At 28.3% G+C, this 16148-nt stretch overlaps 1 protein-coding gene across 2 annotated transcripts in view; it reads right to left on the bottom strand.

Moving 5' to 3' along the window:
- LOC107450310 (cell adhesion molecule 1) overlaps positions 1–15540 on the bottom strand; it is a 187433-nt gene extending 171893 nt beyond the window's left edge. Inside the window, exon 1 of one of the 2 annotated variants that reach the window (XM_016066071.3) lies at positions 15282–15540. In XM_016066071.3, the coding sequence (XP_015921557.2) occupies positions 15282–15324 (43 nt within the window). In that variant the 5' untranslated portion in view covers positions 15325–15540. The remainder of the gene's footprint in view (positions 1–15281) is intronic. The other variant, XM_016066072.3, reaches the window with a different exon arrangement.
- Between the last annotated feature and the right edge of the window lie 608 nt (positions 15541–16148).

Raw genomic sequence — 16148 nt, forward strand, 5'->3', positions numbered from 1 at the left:
TCTCATTTTTAATAAATCCTGTTTAATAGTACAAGATGAAGTCGTTTTGAGCTTTCTTTCAAAAAGTACAAAACTGCTTCGAAAATTTCTTGAAAATTTTAAGATGTTCAAATAAAACTATTATCATTAGTTGCCAAATACGATTCCCTGGAAGATTACGAAAAAACTTTTTTTTTCTGCTCATACACAGTATGAAGAATTAGTTTAAATACTCCTATCTAGCACAGCTTTTAACGACTTTTTTTTAAATTTTAAATCAAAACTTTTATAATTAATCTTAAATTTCTCCAAAATTTTTGTTTAATTCTGAACATTTATGAAGTTATAGCAACAAAAAAAACGTAAGGTGAAAAAATTTAATTTTTGTAAAAATATCCGCATTTCCATGAATTTTTATTTTAGCTTTACGGAATTTTATGCAGTTATTAAAAATAAGAACTTAAGTAATCGATACAAGTTACAAGCTTTTTGCTTAATTTTCTAGCATAGGGTGTTCAAAAATACTTGTTACTGTAGATCTTCCAAACCTCTGAATGCTGTAAATCTTATTGCTAAGTATGAAATATCGTATGAACGTAACACCCTTAAAGTAGCAAAATAATTCTTTAAGTTTTTGAGAAATTTGAAAAAGTGTCAAAAACTGAAAGTGTCTCTTCGATTATTGTAGGGTAGTGTTTGTATATGTACAATATATCATTAGACTGTACCCATCACCAATTATTTAATTTCATTTAACTTGACAGTGAGTTTATTTTTTAAAATATTTAATAATGATAATAATGATTGTGCATTCATAAAATATTAAATCGTTTTACATTGATTTGAAATTTTATCAATAAATATTTAAAGATTTTAGTGCTCATTACCAGCGCACTATTATTTTGAGGTAAAGAAAATTGAGTTCATTATACACCGTAAAAGATACAGGGTCAAATTACGGTAAAAAGTACCGGCACTTAAGGTATTGATATTTTTACCGCAAAATTTAACAGAACAAAAAGAAATGATATTCTGTAATTTTTACAGTAATATTTACTATAAAATCACTGAATTACTGCAATCAAATAAATACTACAGCAAAAATTACGGTATGCAATTTTACGGTAAAAGTAAATTTATGCTGTACTGAGGGTGGCAGCCTTTTTGCTGTTTTGTTATAGTGTGCTTATTAAGAACTGTAAACTACTTCAAAATTTCAATTGGAATAATAATGATAAGTAAGAGAGTATAAACTTTAAAATAATTTAAAGCCCCTTAAACAAGAATACTCGACATTTATTTTAATCTTTACTCCTCTACTTGACATTGTTTGCTTTGAATTTTCATTTTCATATTTTTGAAAAGTTTGTGCAAATAGAATACGCTTTACATATTTGTATAGTTTCTAAATAAATTATTTGCAGACATCGCTGCCGATAACTCCTTACTTACAAACATTAAAACTATAAAGGATTATAATAAACTAGGAGGCTTCGCCCCCTGCTCGCTGGCGCTCACCAACCCCCGGAACTGCTTTCGCAGTTCATTTCGGATTGCTTCGCAATCCAATGCTCGCTTTGCTCGCTCATTGGATACGTTCTTAACGTCTCTAGTTTTTGTATACTTTTTTGAATACTGAAGTTCCAAAAACTTTTCACTGTAGAAAATTCTAAACCTGTACATTTCAATATTAATTTGAAATTGCAAACAGTNGCGTCTCTTCGATTATTGTAGGGTAGTGTTTGTATATGTACAATATAACATTAGATTGTACCCGTCACCAATTATTTAATTTCATTTAACTTGACAGTGAGTTTATTCTTTAAAATATTTAATAATGATAATAATGATTGTGCATTCATAAAATATTAAATCGTTTTACATTAATTTAAAATTTTATCAATAAGTATTTAAAGACTTTAGTGCTCATTACCAGTGCACTATTATTTTGAGGTAAAGAAAATTGAGTTCATTATACAACCGTAAAAGATACAGGATCAAATTACGGTAAAAAGTACCGACACTTAAACTATTGATATTTTTACCGCAAAATTTCACAGAACAAAAAAAATTGATATTCTGTAATTGTTACAGTAATATTTACTAAAAAATCACTGAATTACTGTAATTAAGTAAATACTACAGCAAAAATTACGATATACAATTTTACGGTAAAAGGAAATTTATGTTGTACTGAGGGTGGCAGCACTTTTTACTGTAATTTGATCACGAAATTTTTATAGCGTGCTTATTAAGAACCGTAAACTACTTCAAAATTTGCAATAATAATGATAAGTCAGAGAATATAAACTTTAAAATAATTTAAACCTCCTTAAATAAGAATGCTTGGCATTTATTTTAATCTTTTCTCCACTACTTGACATTGTTTGCTTTGAATTTTAATTTTCATATTTTTGAAAAGTTTGTGCAAATAGAATACGCTTTACATATTTGTATAGTTTCTAAAATAATTATTTGCAGACATCGCTGCCGATAACTCCTGACTTACAAACATTAAAACTATAAAGGATTATAATAAATGTTTTCAAAATACTATTACAGATTAGAATGATTTTAGAATTATATTTTATGCGTGGGAAGTTTGATCTTTTAACTTCTGACATTGATGCTCAAAGATTTAGGGTTTATAAATAAACTCTAATTGAATTGAAACTGATCTTACCATTTTTAACACAAAATAGTTCAGATCAAAAATAAGAAGAAAAAAATTATTGTATTTATAACATTTAGTTGTGATCCAAGCATTTGACAAAAGTCGAAAAAACAATTTATATTTCCAGTGAAACGCAGATATTACCGCTAAATACCAAAACTAAAAAAAATTTAGGACTTAAATTCACGCTAATCTCATAAACATTGAAAATACATTTTTAAATTTTTTAAATGCCATAATGTCGAAAAATTGAGTATCTCTTTTAGAGATAGACTATATATATTACTAATAGAAAACGTACCTATTACGCTATTAAAAAAATCCCGTAAATCTTCGAGTTATAAACCGGCAGCTTCTGTTGGTTGTGCAAAACCGTAATATTTACGTCCTAGTCTCAGCGGTTTTTTACTAATTAATAGAATTTAATTTATTAGTTGAATTAATTAATTGAATTGAAACTAATCTTATCGTTTTCAATACAAAACAGGTCAGATCAAAAATAGGAAAATACTTATAGTATTTATAACATTTAGTTGCGTTCCAAATAATTGACAAAAGTCCAAAAAACAATTTATTTTTCCAGTGGAACGCAGATATTACGGTTAAATACCAAAACTTCTTTTAGGACTTTTATTCACGTTAATCTCATAAACATTGAAAATTCCTTTTTAATTTTTTTTAATGCTATAAAGTCGGAAAATTGCGTTTCTCTTTTGGAGATAGATTATATTGGATAAGGTTATATTATGGAATGCAAAACTGCGAGGTAAAAATTAGAATTCCAATTAATGGTTTTATTCTTTTTGCGATTTGTGGTGAAAAACAGAGCAACTTTTAAATATACTGCGAAATTCCTAAAAAACAACTAGTATTTTTTCCGGTGTAGAGACGAAAAACTAAACAAACATAAAATGCGCCATTAAAACCTAATTCCACTCAAATTCCAACTCATAATTTCCTAAACTGTATATTTTTGCGAATGATTCTAGCGCAGATATTTTACCCTTTTTCAGGGATTCGGCAGGACTTTTTAAATAAGTACTCAACGTGAGTCTCAGTAAAAGAATTATTTAATAGTTATTATAAAAAAGATATCTTGCTTCATTAATTAACAGACCTCAAAATGGTTGTACTAACATAAAAAATGGAACATTCCTTTTAAAAAAAATTTTAGTTACAAAATTTCATGTATCCAAAATAACATTTCTGAAACATTAGCGCTGCATTCGATTATGACAATTCGTTACGTATGTATTTTAAGTATTATACTATAAAATTTTAATTCATTTTAAATCTTAGAGGATGTATATTTCGATATTAAAATAAAACATATATTAAACAGTCTAATATTCTAATATTAAATAAAACATATATTAAACAGTTTTAGATAAAAAAAAAATTTAAGAAGAAATGAAAACGCTTTTTTAAGGTATATTTTAACATTAATAGTTTAACATACACGGAGGAAAAAGTCTGGTAAAATTAATGTTTGGCATTGACATTTCTGGCAAAAACAGCCCATAATTCTGGTTAATAAAAGCAAAATATACGGTATTTAACCTATTTAATTGGTAATTTTTCCGTTCATATGGTAACGGTTCTCCGGAAAGCTTTCAAAATTATAGTTCTTATTCTAACATAATTAGTAAAAAATACACTGAAACTTAAATTTAACCAAATAGATGGTTTTTATGCCATGTACAAAAACGTCATGATAAAATTATCAAATTTTACCACAATTACCGAATTTAATCACAGATTGTAAAACAATATTTTATTGTGAATTTTACCGAAATATTTGCCAAAGCGCTTTGGTAAAAATTACAGAGCTTCTTGCTGATCCTATACAGCCAGAAAGACCGTAAATTTTACAGTGTTCTAGTAATTTTGATCATATATTTTTTTTCAGTGTAGAATGTTTAATAAAAAGATCGAAAATCACAGGAAAATCTTTTTTTTTTGTTCGAAGAAATAAAATGCATTCTTTATTTTACGATCTGTATAAAGCAGGAAACAAATGACAAAATCACAATGAGTTAAACAAAATAATAATAATATTTTTTCCCCTGACAACTAGATGAAAGCTCAGAAATACTGCGCATTGAATTTTATTTTAATACCTCTAAATTTTCCAATGGCATTGACAATAAATTATTTAATTTTCTCAAAATTTCATTCAAAAACCTATAGTTTGATATTCATGCGTTAAAACATCGTGTTCCGTATTTTTAACTTTCAATTGATATACGAAATACAGATTTTAAAATAAAACAATTTCACAGGACTGACGAAACAACTCAACTCGATCATTTTTAGTGGTCAAGATGTATTTTAACCAAGCGTTTAAAAAACTTATTTATTAGATGTAATTCTTTTATTTCTGTAGAATTCAGTTCTCTTTACTAACATTCAGTGTCTTTTATACAATAATAATTATTGTATAAAAGGCATTTTTGAAGATGTTGGTCATATTACCTAATTTTATTTTATTTTATAACCGTCATTGAACAGACTACCCAATTTTGAGTTTTGTTCAACGTCTTGACCTTGTATTTTTGAACCTAGTTTAGAAGACAAGGGAACTCCTGGTTCAAGTATTGGGAGAAATTTGCCTTCGCTGAGGACTTCTTAATGGAACTAACCAGTATTTGCGTTACATGGAGAGGAAAGCCACGAAAATCTTCCACGGTTAGTCTGACGGCATGGGGACTCTAACCCATGATCCGTCTACCACTGAGGATATTTCTCGTCAGCACTGTGGTCTGTGCAAGCCAGGTGCGTAATTCGTATCGATCAGACTAAGTCATTCATGGGATACGAACCCGGTACACTTTATTGGGAGGCGTATACCCTGAGCCACAACGGCACCATATCATTTAATTGTAATAACTTATTTACGCATAACTACATTTTTTTAAGTGCTGAGAGGGCACAGTTGTTGAGACACGGAATTGTCGTTGCTACGGCCTGGGGTTCGACCCCCGGTGGTGACATGAAACTTATTGAAACATCAGATCGATGGCTACCTACTTGTCTGGGATGTATTGGGGATCTGTGCGCAATTCTGAGTGGATTGCTCCAATCAATCCATTGTTCACAAAATTGTGCTGCCTTAACCAAAACGATACCCGTGGCTCACATTAGGCTGTAGTGGAAATGCTTTACTTTTTACACATTTAAATCACCGTACACTGGCAGAAAAATTGGTTCAACGTTAAACCATAATATTGGCACTTTGTACATAATATGGTGCACATTTGTAGCAGTCTTAATAAAGTGGTAAATGAACCACGCTCCTGTTCATATTGATAGATGGTATCGCATAATCATGATTAGAAAATAGGATATTATGGTTCAATTTACCACCATGTAGCATTTTAAGGTTACAGCAAATTTGAACCACATTACGGTTTAGGACGCTCCAAAATTTCTAACAGTTTACTAACATTTTTATTTATTGAATGGCATTTTTTAAGGTACTCAAATTAAAAATCAGTTTTATTCAAAGCATAAATTTATTAAAATTAAATGCAAATAAATCTGATACTACAGTCCATGCATAAATTATTAGACGCTCTATAAGATTCTATGTAAAATCTTAATTATCAGGTTATACTATACAGCTTTATTGTTTTTGCGCGGTTGAACCCCAGTTTGCACTTGTTTACCTTCGTGTATCAATTGATTAACATTGTAATGCAATAATTAATACGAAATATATAAAAATCTCCTGAATAAAAACTTATTACATGCTTGTTTAAATATACAAGTATTGCGTATAAACTCATGCAAAACATGTAACTATTAAAAAGCTACAGTGCCTATAATAATTTGGTATAACTATTATAATATACTAATATAATACCTGATGTAATAAATATTTTATATTTATATAATATATCGTCTAATTTATCCAATCGTCTAATTTACATTATATATCGTCTAATTTATCCAATCGTCTAATTTACATTATATATCGTCTAATTTATCCAATCGTCTAATTTACATTATATATCGTCTAATTTAACCAATTGATACACGAACGTAAACAAGTGCAAACTGGTTGCAATCACGTAAAAAATAAGGTTCAAAGTATCACCTGATAGTTAAAATTTCACATAGAATCTTATAGTGTGTCTAATAATTTGGCCAGGGACTGTGTAAGAATAAAATTTTAAAAAAGAAATTACAATTGTATCTAATGTAATAAAAAAAATCTGAAAAATTATTTTATGAAACAAAAAAAAAAATTTTGACCTGATTTACAAAATTTTCTTGAACAGACATTAAATGTTTCGAATCTTATAAGTATGTAATTTAAAGTATCATGAATCATAACATTCTATTAGTTTTTAATCACAAAAAAGGCTTTCAGTTGTGTCTAGTTCTTATAAAATAATATATGTACTATATAATTTAAAAAATAACTTAAAAAACTATTTGTTAAAAACAAAATTAATGAAGAGAATGAAGAGAGATAAGTTTAGCTTTGCAGTCTGAATGTTTCCGAACATAACTCAAGATAATAATCTCATTCATTACAATGGTTGTCAAATCCATCAAGTTAAGTTGACAGAAATTTTCCTGAAATTTCTACTTACAATGATTTTAAATTCAATCGTATCGTTTTGATCAAAACTAAAGATATCCATAAGCGATCGAAATTAGTTGTGCTTTTATAGAATTTAAGACATTTTACAGAATGATTAATTACATGCATATGCAAACATGATTGTTCAAATTTATAAAGATATTTTTAAATGTCGAAAAAGAAATATTTTTTTTTTCGTAGATTATTTTTTTTATGTTTAAAATAGCAATAGTGAATGAAAATAAGAATATTACTAAATACTGAATAATAATAAAAAAATTTTTCATTCTGTAAGTATTTCATTATTATTATTATTGACTAATTTCGCTTTTTTTAATTTATCAATTACCCTCAAACGGTCTACCATTTAAAATTAACTAACTTTAAAAGATACATTCAGTAAATAGTAGTTCAAAATATATTCTGAATAAAAATGCCTCTGTAAAAAAATATTTTTAATTATAGCAAATGAATTTTTTTTCCAATTTGTTTGTCAAATTCATTAAATTAAACTGACAAAGCATTATATTATATTATATTATATTATATTGTATTATATTATATTATATTATATTATATTATATCATTTTTATGTAAACCATGACTTCTTCTTTAGGTTTTTAAAACTTCATGAATTATTTTGAATGCTTTCACAAGTTCTCAATAGTTAGAATAAGATATTTGATTCAAGATCTTTTAAGAATACCGAAATTCATATTTTAAGAACCTGGCAAAGAGTTTTAAATTTCATCCACCAGAAAAAAAAACTTATCCCCATTCACGGTAACTATTCATTAAGTTAGAAAATAATTCACAAAAAAAAAAAAATCATTTTAGTTTGCTATTAGAAACATTATTTGTTCACAGCAAAAGTAGGTTGTCACTGTGAAAACAAAACACGCCTTGCTAAACATGAAATGTAAATAACTCTTGTTTGTTTTTAGTTGTCGAAGTATTACTACTTTTGTCACTAAATTGCAATGAATACAAATTCGGTGAATGAAAGCTTGAGTCAGACGGCCTGAAGGGCGAGAAACCGAACTAGCCAAGAGGCTTAACAACTCTTTTGTGAAATTAGACGTTTAGCTCTTTCTGGAATCGTCCTTTACAACTAAAGACTTTTAAATGATACATCATTCTTTATGAAGTGTTCATGACAGCTTAACCTTCAAGTTAAGTCATTATGCAGAGTTATGACAATTTTAAAGAGGCGCGTTTCAAGTTTAATTTTTGTTAAGATGGAATTGCACTTCTCTTTAAAATTTTGTCGACTTTAATACATCGAGTAGAATAAAGAGGAACAGTAATTTAAGAATTGTAAATAAAACTATATTTTTTATCTAATATATATGCCTAATGTATATTATCTAATATTTATCTAATATGTATCTAATATATATATTTTTTATCTAATCTATATCTTTTTTTATCTAATATATATCTCATATATATTTCGTCTAATAAATGTTTTTCAAATTGTGATTGATTAACTTATGGTAATTATACAATTATGCAGAGTTAGCAAGAAAAAATTTTCCCACTTTAAAAAAGGGCTCTAAAATTGGGTAATTTTGGTTCAGAATTGGTCAAATTCGATCGGGAAATTGATTTGGCATTTGCTAAATAATAATCTTTAGTATAAAAATCACAGATAGATGGCGTTACAGTAGACTTAAACACATTTAATGAGCTTTATAAACGTGATAGTATTATAAATAAGAAAAAAGTGATTAAACCTTTCAATGTGTTCATTAGTGTGATCGAATCACCGAACCATATTTTTTATAGTAGCTACGAAATTCTGAATTTTATCAGTTGCACTTTCTGGCAACGTAGAATCCGTAGAATTCGTGCAGAATCCGTTGTCATTTTATGCATATAATATTGCCGGTACGCATTCTCTATAATGCAAATGATGTTTCACATTTTATTAATTTGTTTGTTTGACAAATTTCAAACCACCATGTTTCGAATTCCATCTAATTTGGAACAATCAAATACATTCTAAAGCTCTCTGAAGTAAAAATAAATTATTTCTTTCTGAGGTCAGTAAATTAAGGGATCAAAGTAATTGAATAGTGTAACTACACTTTCAAATTGTGCAAGGGAGAAATTTTGATAACGAAAAAAGGAACTAAACGTTTTTTTATTTTTTATTTTAGCAAGTAGACATTTCTGCACATATCTGTGAAGTTGTCTAGTGAAACTACGAAAGCTTGCAAAGAATCTAGCAAGGATTAGCTTGTTAAATATACTTAGAACCACACTAGTTACCAAAAAATATTTATAACAAAAACGTATGCAATTTCAGGTTAGAAATTCTCTAATGATTTGTTTTAAGAGCCGTGGTAGCTTAAAGATCGTTCGCCTTCCAATGAGGTGAACCGGGTTCGAATCCCAGCAATGGCTGGACAATACCAATTCCTCACCCGGCTCGCACCGACCACAGTGCTGACGTAAGTTATCATCAGAAGTAGATAGATCCGGGGTTAGAATCCTGAATTTTTACCGAACTTTTGTTAAAATTACTAATAAAATATCGTTTTATAATCTGTGGTAAAATTTAAAATTTGATAATCTTATTATGATACATTAGAGAATAGAACATTAACATAAGAGCCATTTATTTCGTTTAATTTACGCTGTATTAACTAAATTTTATTTTATATTATAACCGTCGTTAAACAGCCGATCCAATTTTTTTGGGTTTACGACTACTAATGTTCAACTCCGTAGCCTTGTAATTTTGAACCCAATCCAGAAGACAAGGGAACTCCCGGATCAAGTATTGGGAGAAATTTGCCTTCGTGGAGGACTTTTTGATGGGGCTAACCTGCATTTGCGTTACACGGAGAGGAAGACCACGAGAACCTCCCACGGTTAGCCTGACGGCAAAGGGACTCTAACCCATGATCCGTCTACTACTAAAGATATTTCACATCAGCACTGTGGTTGGTGCAAGCCTGATGCGGATTAGTTTCGACCAACCATCGCTGGGGTTTCGAACCCCGTTCACCTGATTGGAAGACGAACGCTCTATCCCCTGAGCCATCGCGGCTCTACAATTTATTAACTAAAGGTGTGGTAATACAAACTACAATTTTGAAAACCAGAATTTCCGGAAAACCGTTACCATATCAAGTACAAAATTTACTAAATTAATGACTTAAATACCGAATATTTTGATTTTATTAACCAGAATGTTTTTAAACCAGAAATGTTTGTACCAAACGGATCGGTAATTTTACCAGAATTTTTTCTCCTAGTAGAGTAAGGAAACAATGATTAATTCCTTATCTAAAGTTGGTTATCTTAGGCTAAAAAAAAGTGTTAACCTATTTTCAAAAACTTAAATCATCTTTTAAGTAAATTTTTCCATGTATCTTTAAATTAAATATTAAAATTGAACAAAAGAATAGAAGTCTTTTTTAAAAACTATAAGCATCAAAAAGAAGCTTTTTCTTCATTTCATATCATTTGAAAGATTTTTTAAAATTTATTTCTTTATAAATATTTTATTTGATAATTAACACAGTATGTATTACCTTAATTCACTGGATTTGACTGTTAGGGTATAAGGAATTTGTAAGAATAGTGATTGGAAACAACAAATCCTAAATTGGTGAAGTTAACTCCTCTGACAGTAATCAAAATTATTGAAGTACAAAATAATTTTCAAACACTTCACAAAGCGTAAATGTTTAGAATAAATAAAAAGAAGAATGATTATTAAAAACAGCATAAGAAATCGTATGAAAATAGTTCCGTTATAATAAAATTTAAATTCTTTCGCATTCGTAGAAATTTCCATGTATCCAAATGAAACAGTGCAAGATTTTGTTTACAATTCACCTTAAACAATTTTAGTTATATTTATTTGTAAGAAAAAGCATTCTGTGTTTTTGTTAATAACAATTACTGAAGAAATTGATTAATTAGTTGATGAAAAGGAATAAAATATGGGATTGTTATTGTTACTAATTGTTTTTTCAATTCATTATACCACAATTATTTGTTCTACTAATAAGAATAAAAACAGTAAAGACTCATAAAACTATTATTCATTCATACCATTTTTACCTCTCGACCAAATTATAGACCAGAAACTGTTTCAAAAATGTCTACTATGTATGAGGTTAATAGTAGATTATATTGGGGAACAATTTTTTTTTCATGTTGTACGATCTTATATACTTTCCCATCGTTGATTTATTTGTAATCGGTTTCTCTCTTCAAGCGCCATTTTTATTTTTGTTAAAGGCATTTTAATCTATTTTTGTCGAAATGTGACAATTTAAAAACGTTATATATAGCAGGTGGTTGCATAAATGTTGAGCCTAACTTCTGAGGAGTTAGGGCACATCATCCGGATTAAAATCGCGCTGAAACCCATGCCCGCAAATGCCGTCATACGCCGCTAGCAGCGCTTCCCAATTATGAGCTGTTTCTTCGTGTGCTTCTGAACTGGTCATAATAAGGGAAACGCCCCTAGCCACGCATAACGACATTTCCGGGCATGGTTTTCCATGCAATTTTAATCCTGATGATGTGCCCTAACTCTTTAGAAGTTAGGCTCAACATTTATGCAATCCCCTGCTATATATGACGTTTCTAAACTTGTACTTCTGACAAAAAGAATGATATTTTAAAACTGACAAAACATTACAAAAAAATTGACTTTTCGTCAAAGCAAAGTGGTAATTTTAAAATAATCTATAACTTTAGAAGCAAAACTTATTCTAGATTTGAAATGCCGATACCCAAATTAGACAGTATCACGTATTTGCAAAAATGCAACAAAAATTCTGTTGCCTAGTGTTACTTACAGCGCGGAGAAGATGTATTTAGAAAAAAGTACAGTAATACAAAAATATTTCAAAGCATAATACAATTGTCTGTATAGAAAATTAATGATGAAAGGTTTGAAGATCGGAGAAGCAATATCAAACACCATATTTTTAATAAAAACAAAATTAAGCTGATTTTCATAAAAAGCGGAGTTGTGGAATCGGTTGTTGAATCGGTTCGACCGATGAATCGAATGTGCGAAATGATCAACACCGACTTAAATTCAATCACTGTAAAAAGAAGTATAATCAAAACTACCAGAATATGGCAAAATTTACCGTGTTTCTATGGGAACACTAATAATCTCAGTAATGATTTTGGTAAAATTAACAGCAAAATGACATTTTATAATATAGGTTTAATTTTGGAAAATGTGGTAATTTCATCATGATACCTTACAACAAGGAATAAAAACCATTCATTCGATTAAACTTGCTTTTTTTTTTTTTAAACCAAATGTGCAGTAATAGAAACTAAAATTTTGAAAATCGGAATTTCTGGTAAGCTGTTATCATACAAACGAAGAAATTAACAAATGAATGTCTTAAATACCGTGTATTTTGGTTTTTAATACCAGAATTATGACCAGAAATGTCATAATCATATAGCATGATAATTTTACCAAATTTTTTCCCTTCGTGATTAAAATTTCTAACAAATCCAACAAAGTATTTATAGTATTAACTAAATCTTAATTTCAAGTTGTATATTTCTTTTTGTTTTATGTACGGTCAAAGAAAATGGCATTTAATTTATAATAGCATTTTTATTATAAGTTATTGATTAGAAAATAAATAAAAGTATAACTAAGAAGAGGGAAATAAAGAAAACATAAGAGTTTTAAAAAACATAGTTGCTAAAAATATTGACATTGGGCAAAACTATTAAAAGTAAAGAACTGAAAATCATGATCTCATATACATGCTGGCGCATTCAAAAACGTCTTATGACAAAGAAAAAAATGTTTAGGTAATATTCATGAACTAAAATGCCATTACATATGATATATTGAAATCATTCACATTTTTTAAATTAACATTGCAACTCAGCTAAATAAATTTAGCTCAATAAAAAAATAACTTATTAATAACGTCAACTTTTCAATAATTTTCTGTGTTCTTTTTCAACAGTTAAGTTAAACATAAGCTCAAAAAAGCTGGAATTAGATTAATTTTGCGGTAAGTAGCAATTTAAATAACTGTCCGTTCTAATAATATTTTTATATATTTATTATTCATTAATCATTAAAATAATATATTCATTCTAGTAATACTTTTGTTTTCATAATTACAAGTAATTGTAATAATAATTCTCATAAAATCAGAAACTTTTTTTCCCCTTTAAAACTTCTGAACCCAACTTTTAACGAATTGAATCGAAATCAAGCGAATTTTTTCACCAACAACTACAACTCACGCGAAATTTTCCTTGACTCCTGGTAGCGAGATTAAAATGAAAAAAGAATTGAATTAGAAATTAAACATATTTCTGCCACCAGAATACTGAAAAATTTACTCTATTCATTTCGAAATTGCTTTCATTCAAATAACAGTAATTTAGAAACTGTCAGTAAGATAGAATAATTTGCAATTTGCAAAAAAAAAAAAAAAAAAAAAAAAAAAAAAAAAAATGNAAAAAAAAAAATTTTTTTTTTTTTTTTTTTTTTTTGAAAGTTGGCATCGGTTTGTATAATGTTTTTCAAACCCCACTGCTCAGAACGATCTTATAACTTCCTTCCGCTTTTTATTAATTTTTGATGTTCCTTCCTTCCGCTTTTTATTTATTTTTGCAATTATTAATAGAAGTATAAAATGACTAAATCTTTTTTCCGGTTGAAAATAAATAAATTATTTATTCAATAATTTTCTTATAATTCTTTTCATACTGCAAATGTCTTTTGTTACATGATCTGCATTTTACAAATTTTTACGACATACATTATATACCAATTTATTTTATGACATTCAAATATAATTTACAAATTTTAATTAATATTGTTTCTAAATTTGCTTCATTTCTTCTATAACTTTTTTCTAAACGTTCACTGCGCAACGAATAATAGGATATCATTATTTCATAGTATAATAATTTTATAATTCATTATTTCGGATCATAATACTTTTTTCGTATTATAATAATTTTATAAAAGGGAGCGTGATATTATTTTATAAACTTATTTTTATTTTCCATAACATTTTAACCCTTTGACGCAAATGGGCACCGGTGTCTCTTTTTTCCCCCTCTGACTCTCTAACTATCAGTAAAAATATATTTTGGTATTTTTTAATTATGAAAAACAGTCTAATAGTTACAAAAAAAATCTGCTAAGTTATCGAAATTATATTTGAAGTAAAATATAAAATCCAAAAAAAATAGTTTGAATAAGGAATTTTTTTCCCATTCATACTCAAAAATTTATCAATAATTGATTTTGTAAATTGAAGAAATTTCAATGATGGATTACTATTTTTTTTTAGTTCTGAATAACTGTAAATAAGTACAAATTCGAAAAATTATTGTTTTGAAGTGAACCTTGTTTGGAAGATTTTACCTTTAACGCGCAAAAAGACACCGGTGTCTCATGGTGTATTTTATAGCCATAGAATATTAAAATGCTATTTTTCACTTATTTTACCCAAATTAATGCAAAATAATAAAATTAAAAGTAAGAAAAATATGTTTAATAAAAATTCAGTGTGAAAGAGTTTATACTCTTCAGGACAAATGAAAAATAACTAACAGTTTGTTAATAAATAAGTTAAAAAAACTTGGCAAAAAACAAAAAAAATATGTTTTAATACAGACAGAATAAATTATACATTCTTTAAAAGCTGTACTTTAAAAAGCACATGCGAATATTTTAAAACTTCTTTGTTTAGTTGTCAGAAATCAGAGAAAGAACGTAATTTGTCTCTGCATATGTTTTTAATAACGTAAGCGAACCAACGAAGAAGTATAATTGAATGTTTTTAGTAATTACTCATCTGTAATCTAAATTTTCAAAAATAAAAACATGGAATTTAATTCAATTTCATTTATATTCAAAGTTTTGCAACTATAAAAGTTTTCCACTCCTGCAATAAAATGTTCATTTCCCATGAAGTAACTTTCCTAAAATATTTCGTGGAATTACGAATCTTCCAAAACTATTGTCACTCAAAAATAATTGCAATGAACGTTAAAACTTACCGACAATGAGTAAAGAAAAGATAATTAAGAGATTCTGGGCCATCCCTGTACAATCTTATAACTCCCCATGCATGCGTCTACGGATAATCGTTTGCGCTTCCCTCCATCACACGACAAATTTCGCTCCGCCTGTTTCTGACGACAGCGCCATCTTTCGACCGCCCTTGAAATTTCACGTCTCGAATCAGGAAATGCGCATTATTATCAGTAGGTTGAATATCATCTACAACGAGACTGCTCTCTTAATATGTTTAGAAGTAATTGTCTTATGATCCTGCCCTCATAGAACACTAAATAATGATTTCCCGTCAGCTGTAACCATGTTTTTAAGTGGCGGTCTTTTGAAATTATAGCTGTTGTCGAATAGAAGTGTTAATATCAGAATCACCTAATTTAACACACCGCGTTTAAATCAGTTCGAAAACAAAGTGACTTTATTTCTTCCTATTTATCTTCTGTTTTATAGGGCATATTTAACGCATTACTTGTTTAAAAAAAGTAATCCTTATCAATTGGAACACTTTTTATTATCCTTAACTCTTTCCTCACATAACACAAAAGGTCATGTTCATGATTCAGAAATATTTCGATTGTCCATATGCATGCTTAAAAAACTGTTTCTGTAATGTAATCTTGAATTTGTAATGTATGAAACGTTTCTGGAACCAAATATTTTGCGTTAGTAGTAGATGACGCAACGATGATCCGAAAAAACTATTTAGGTTAAATATTGACAGCTCATTTCTGCGTCTCTTTATGTTAAGTTGTCAAAACGGCATGTTACTCATTAGTAATTAAATAGTAGTTACAATAGCAGTTAGTCATCTTTTACGCATTACTCGTTTAACAAAAGTAGTCCTTATCAAA

The sequence above is a fragment of the Parasteatoda tepidariorum genome, chromosome 5 (assembly GCF_043381705.1).
Source record: "Parasteatoda tepidariorum isolate YZ-2023 chromosome 5, CAS_Ptep_4.0, whole genome shotgun sequence".
In the NCBI taxonomy this organism is placed as follows: Eukaryota; Metazoa; Arthropoda; class Arachnida; order Araneae; family Theridiidae; genus Parasteatoda; species Parasteatoda tepidariorum.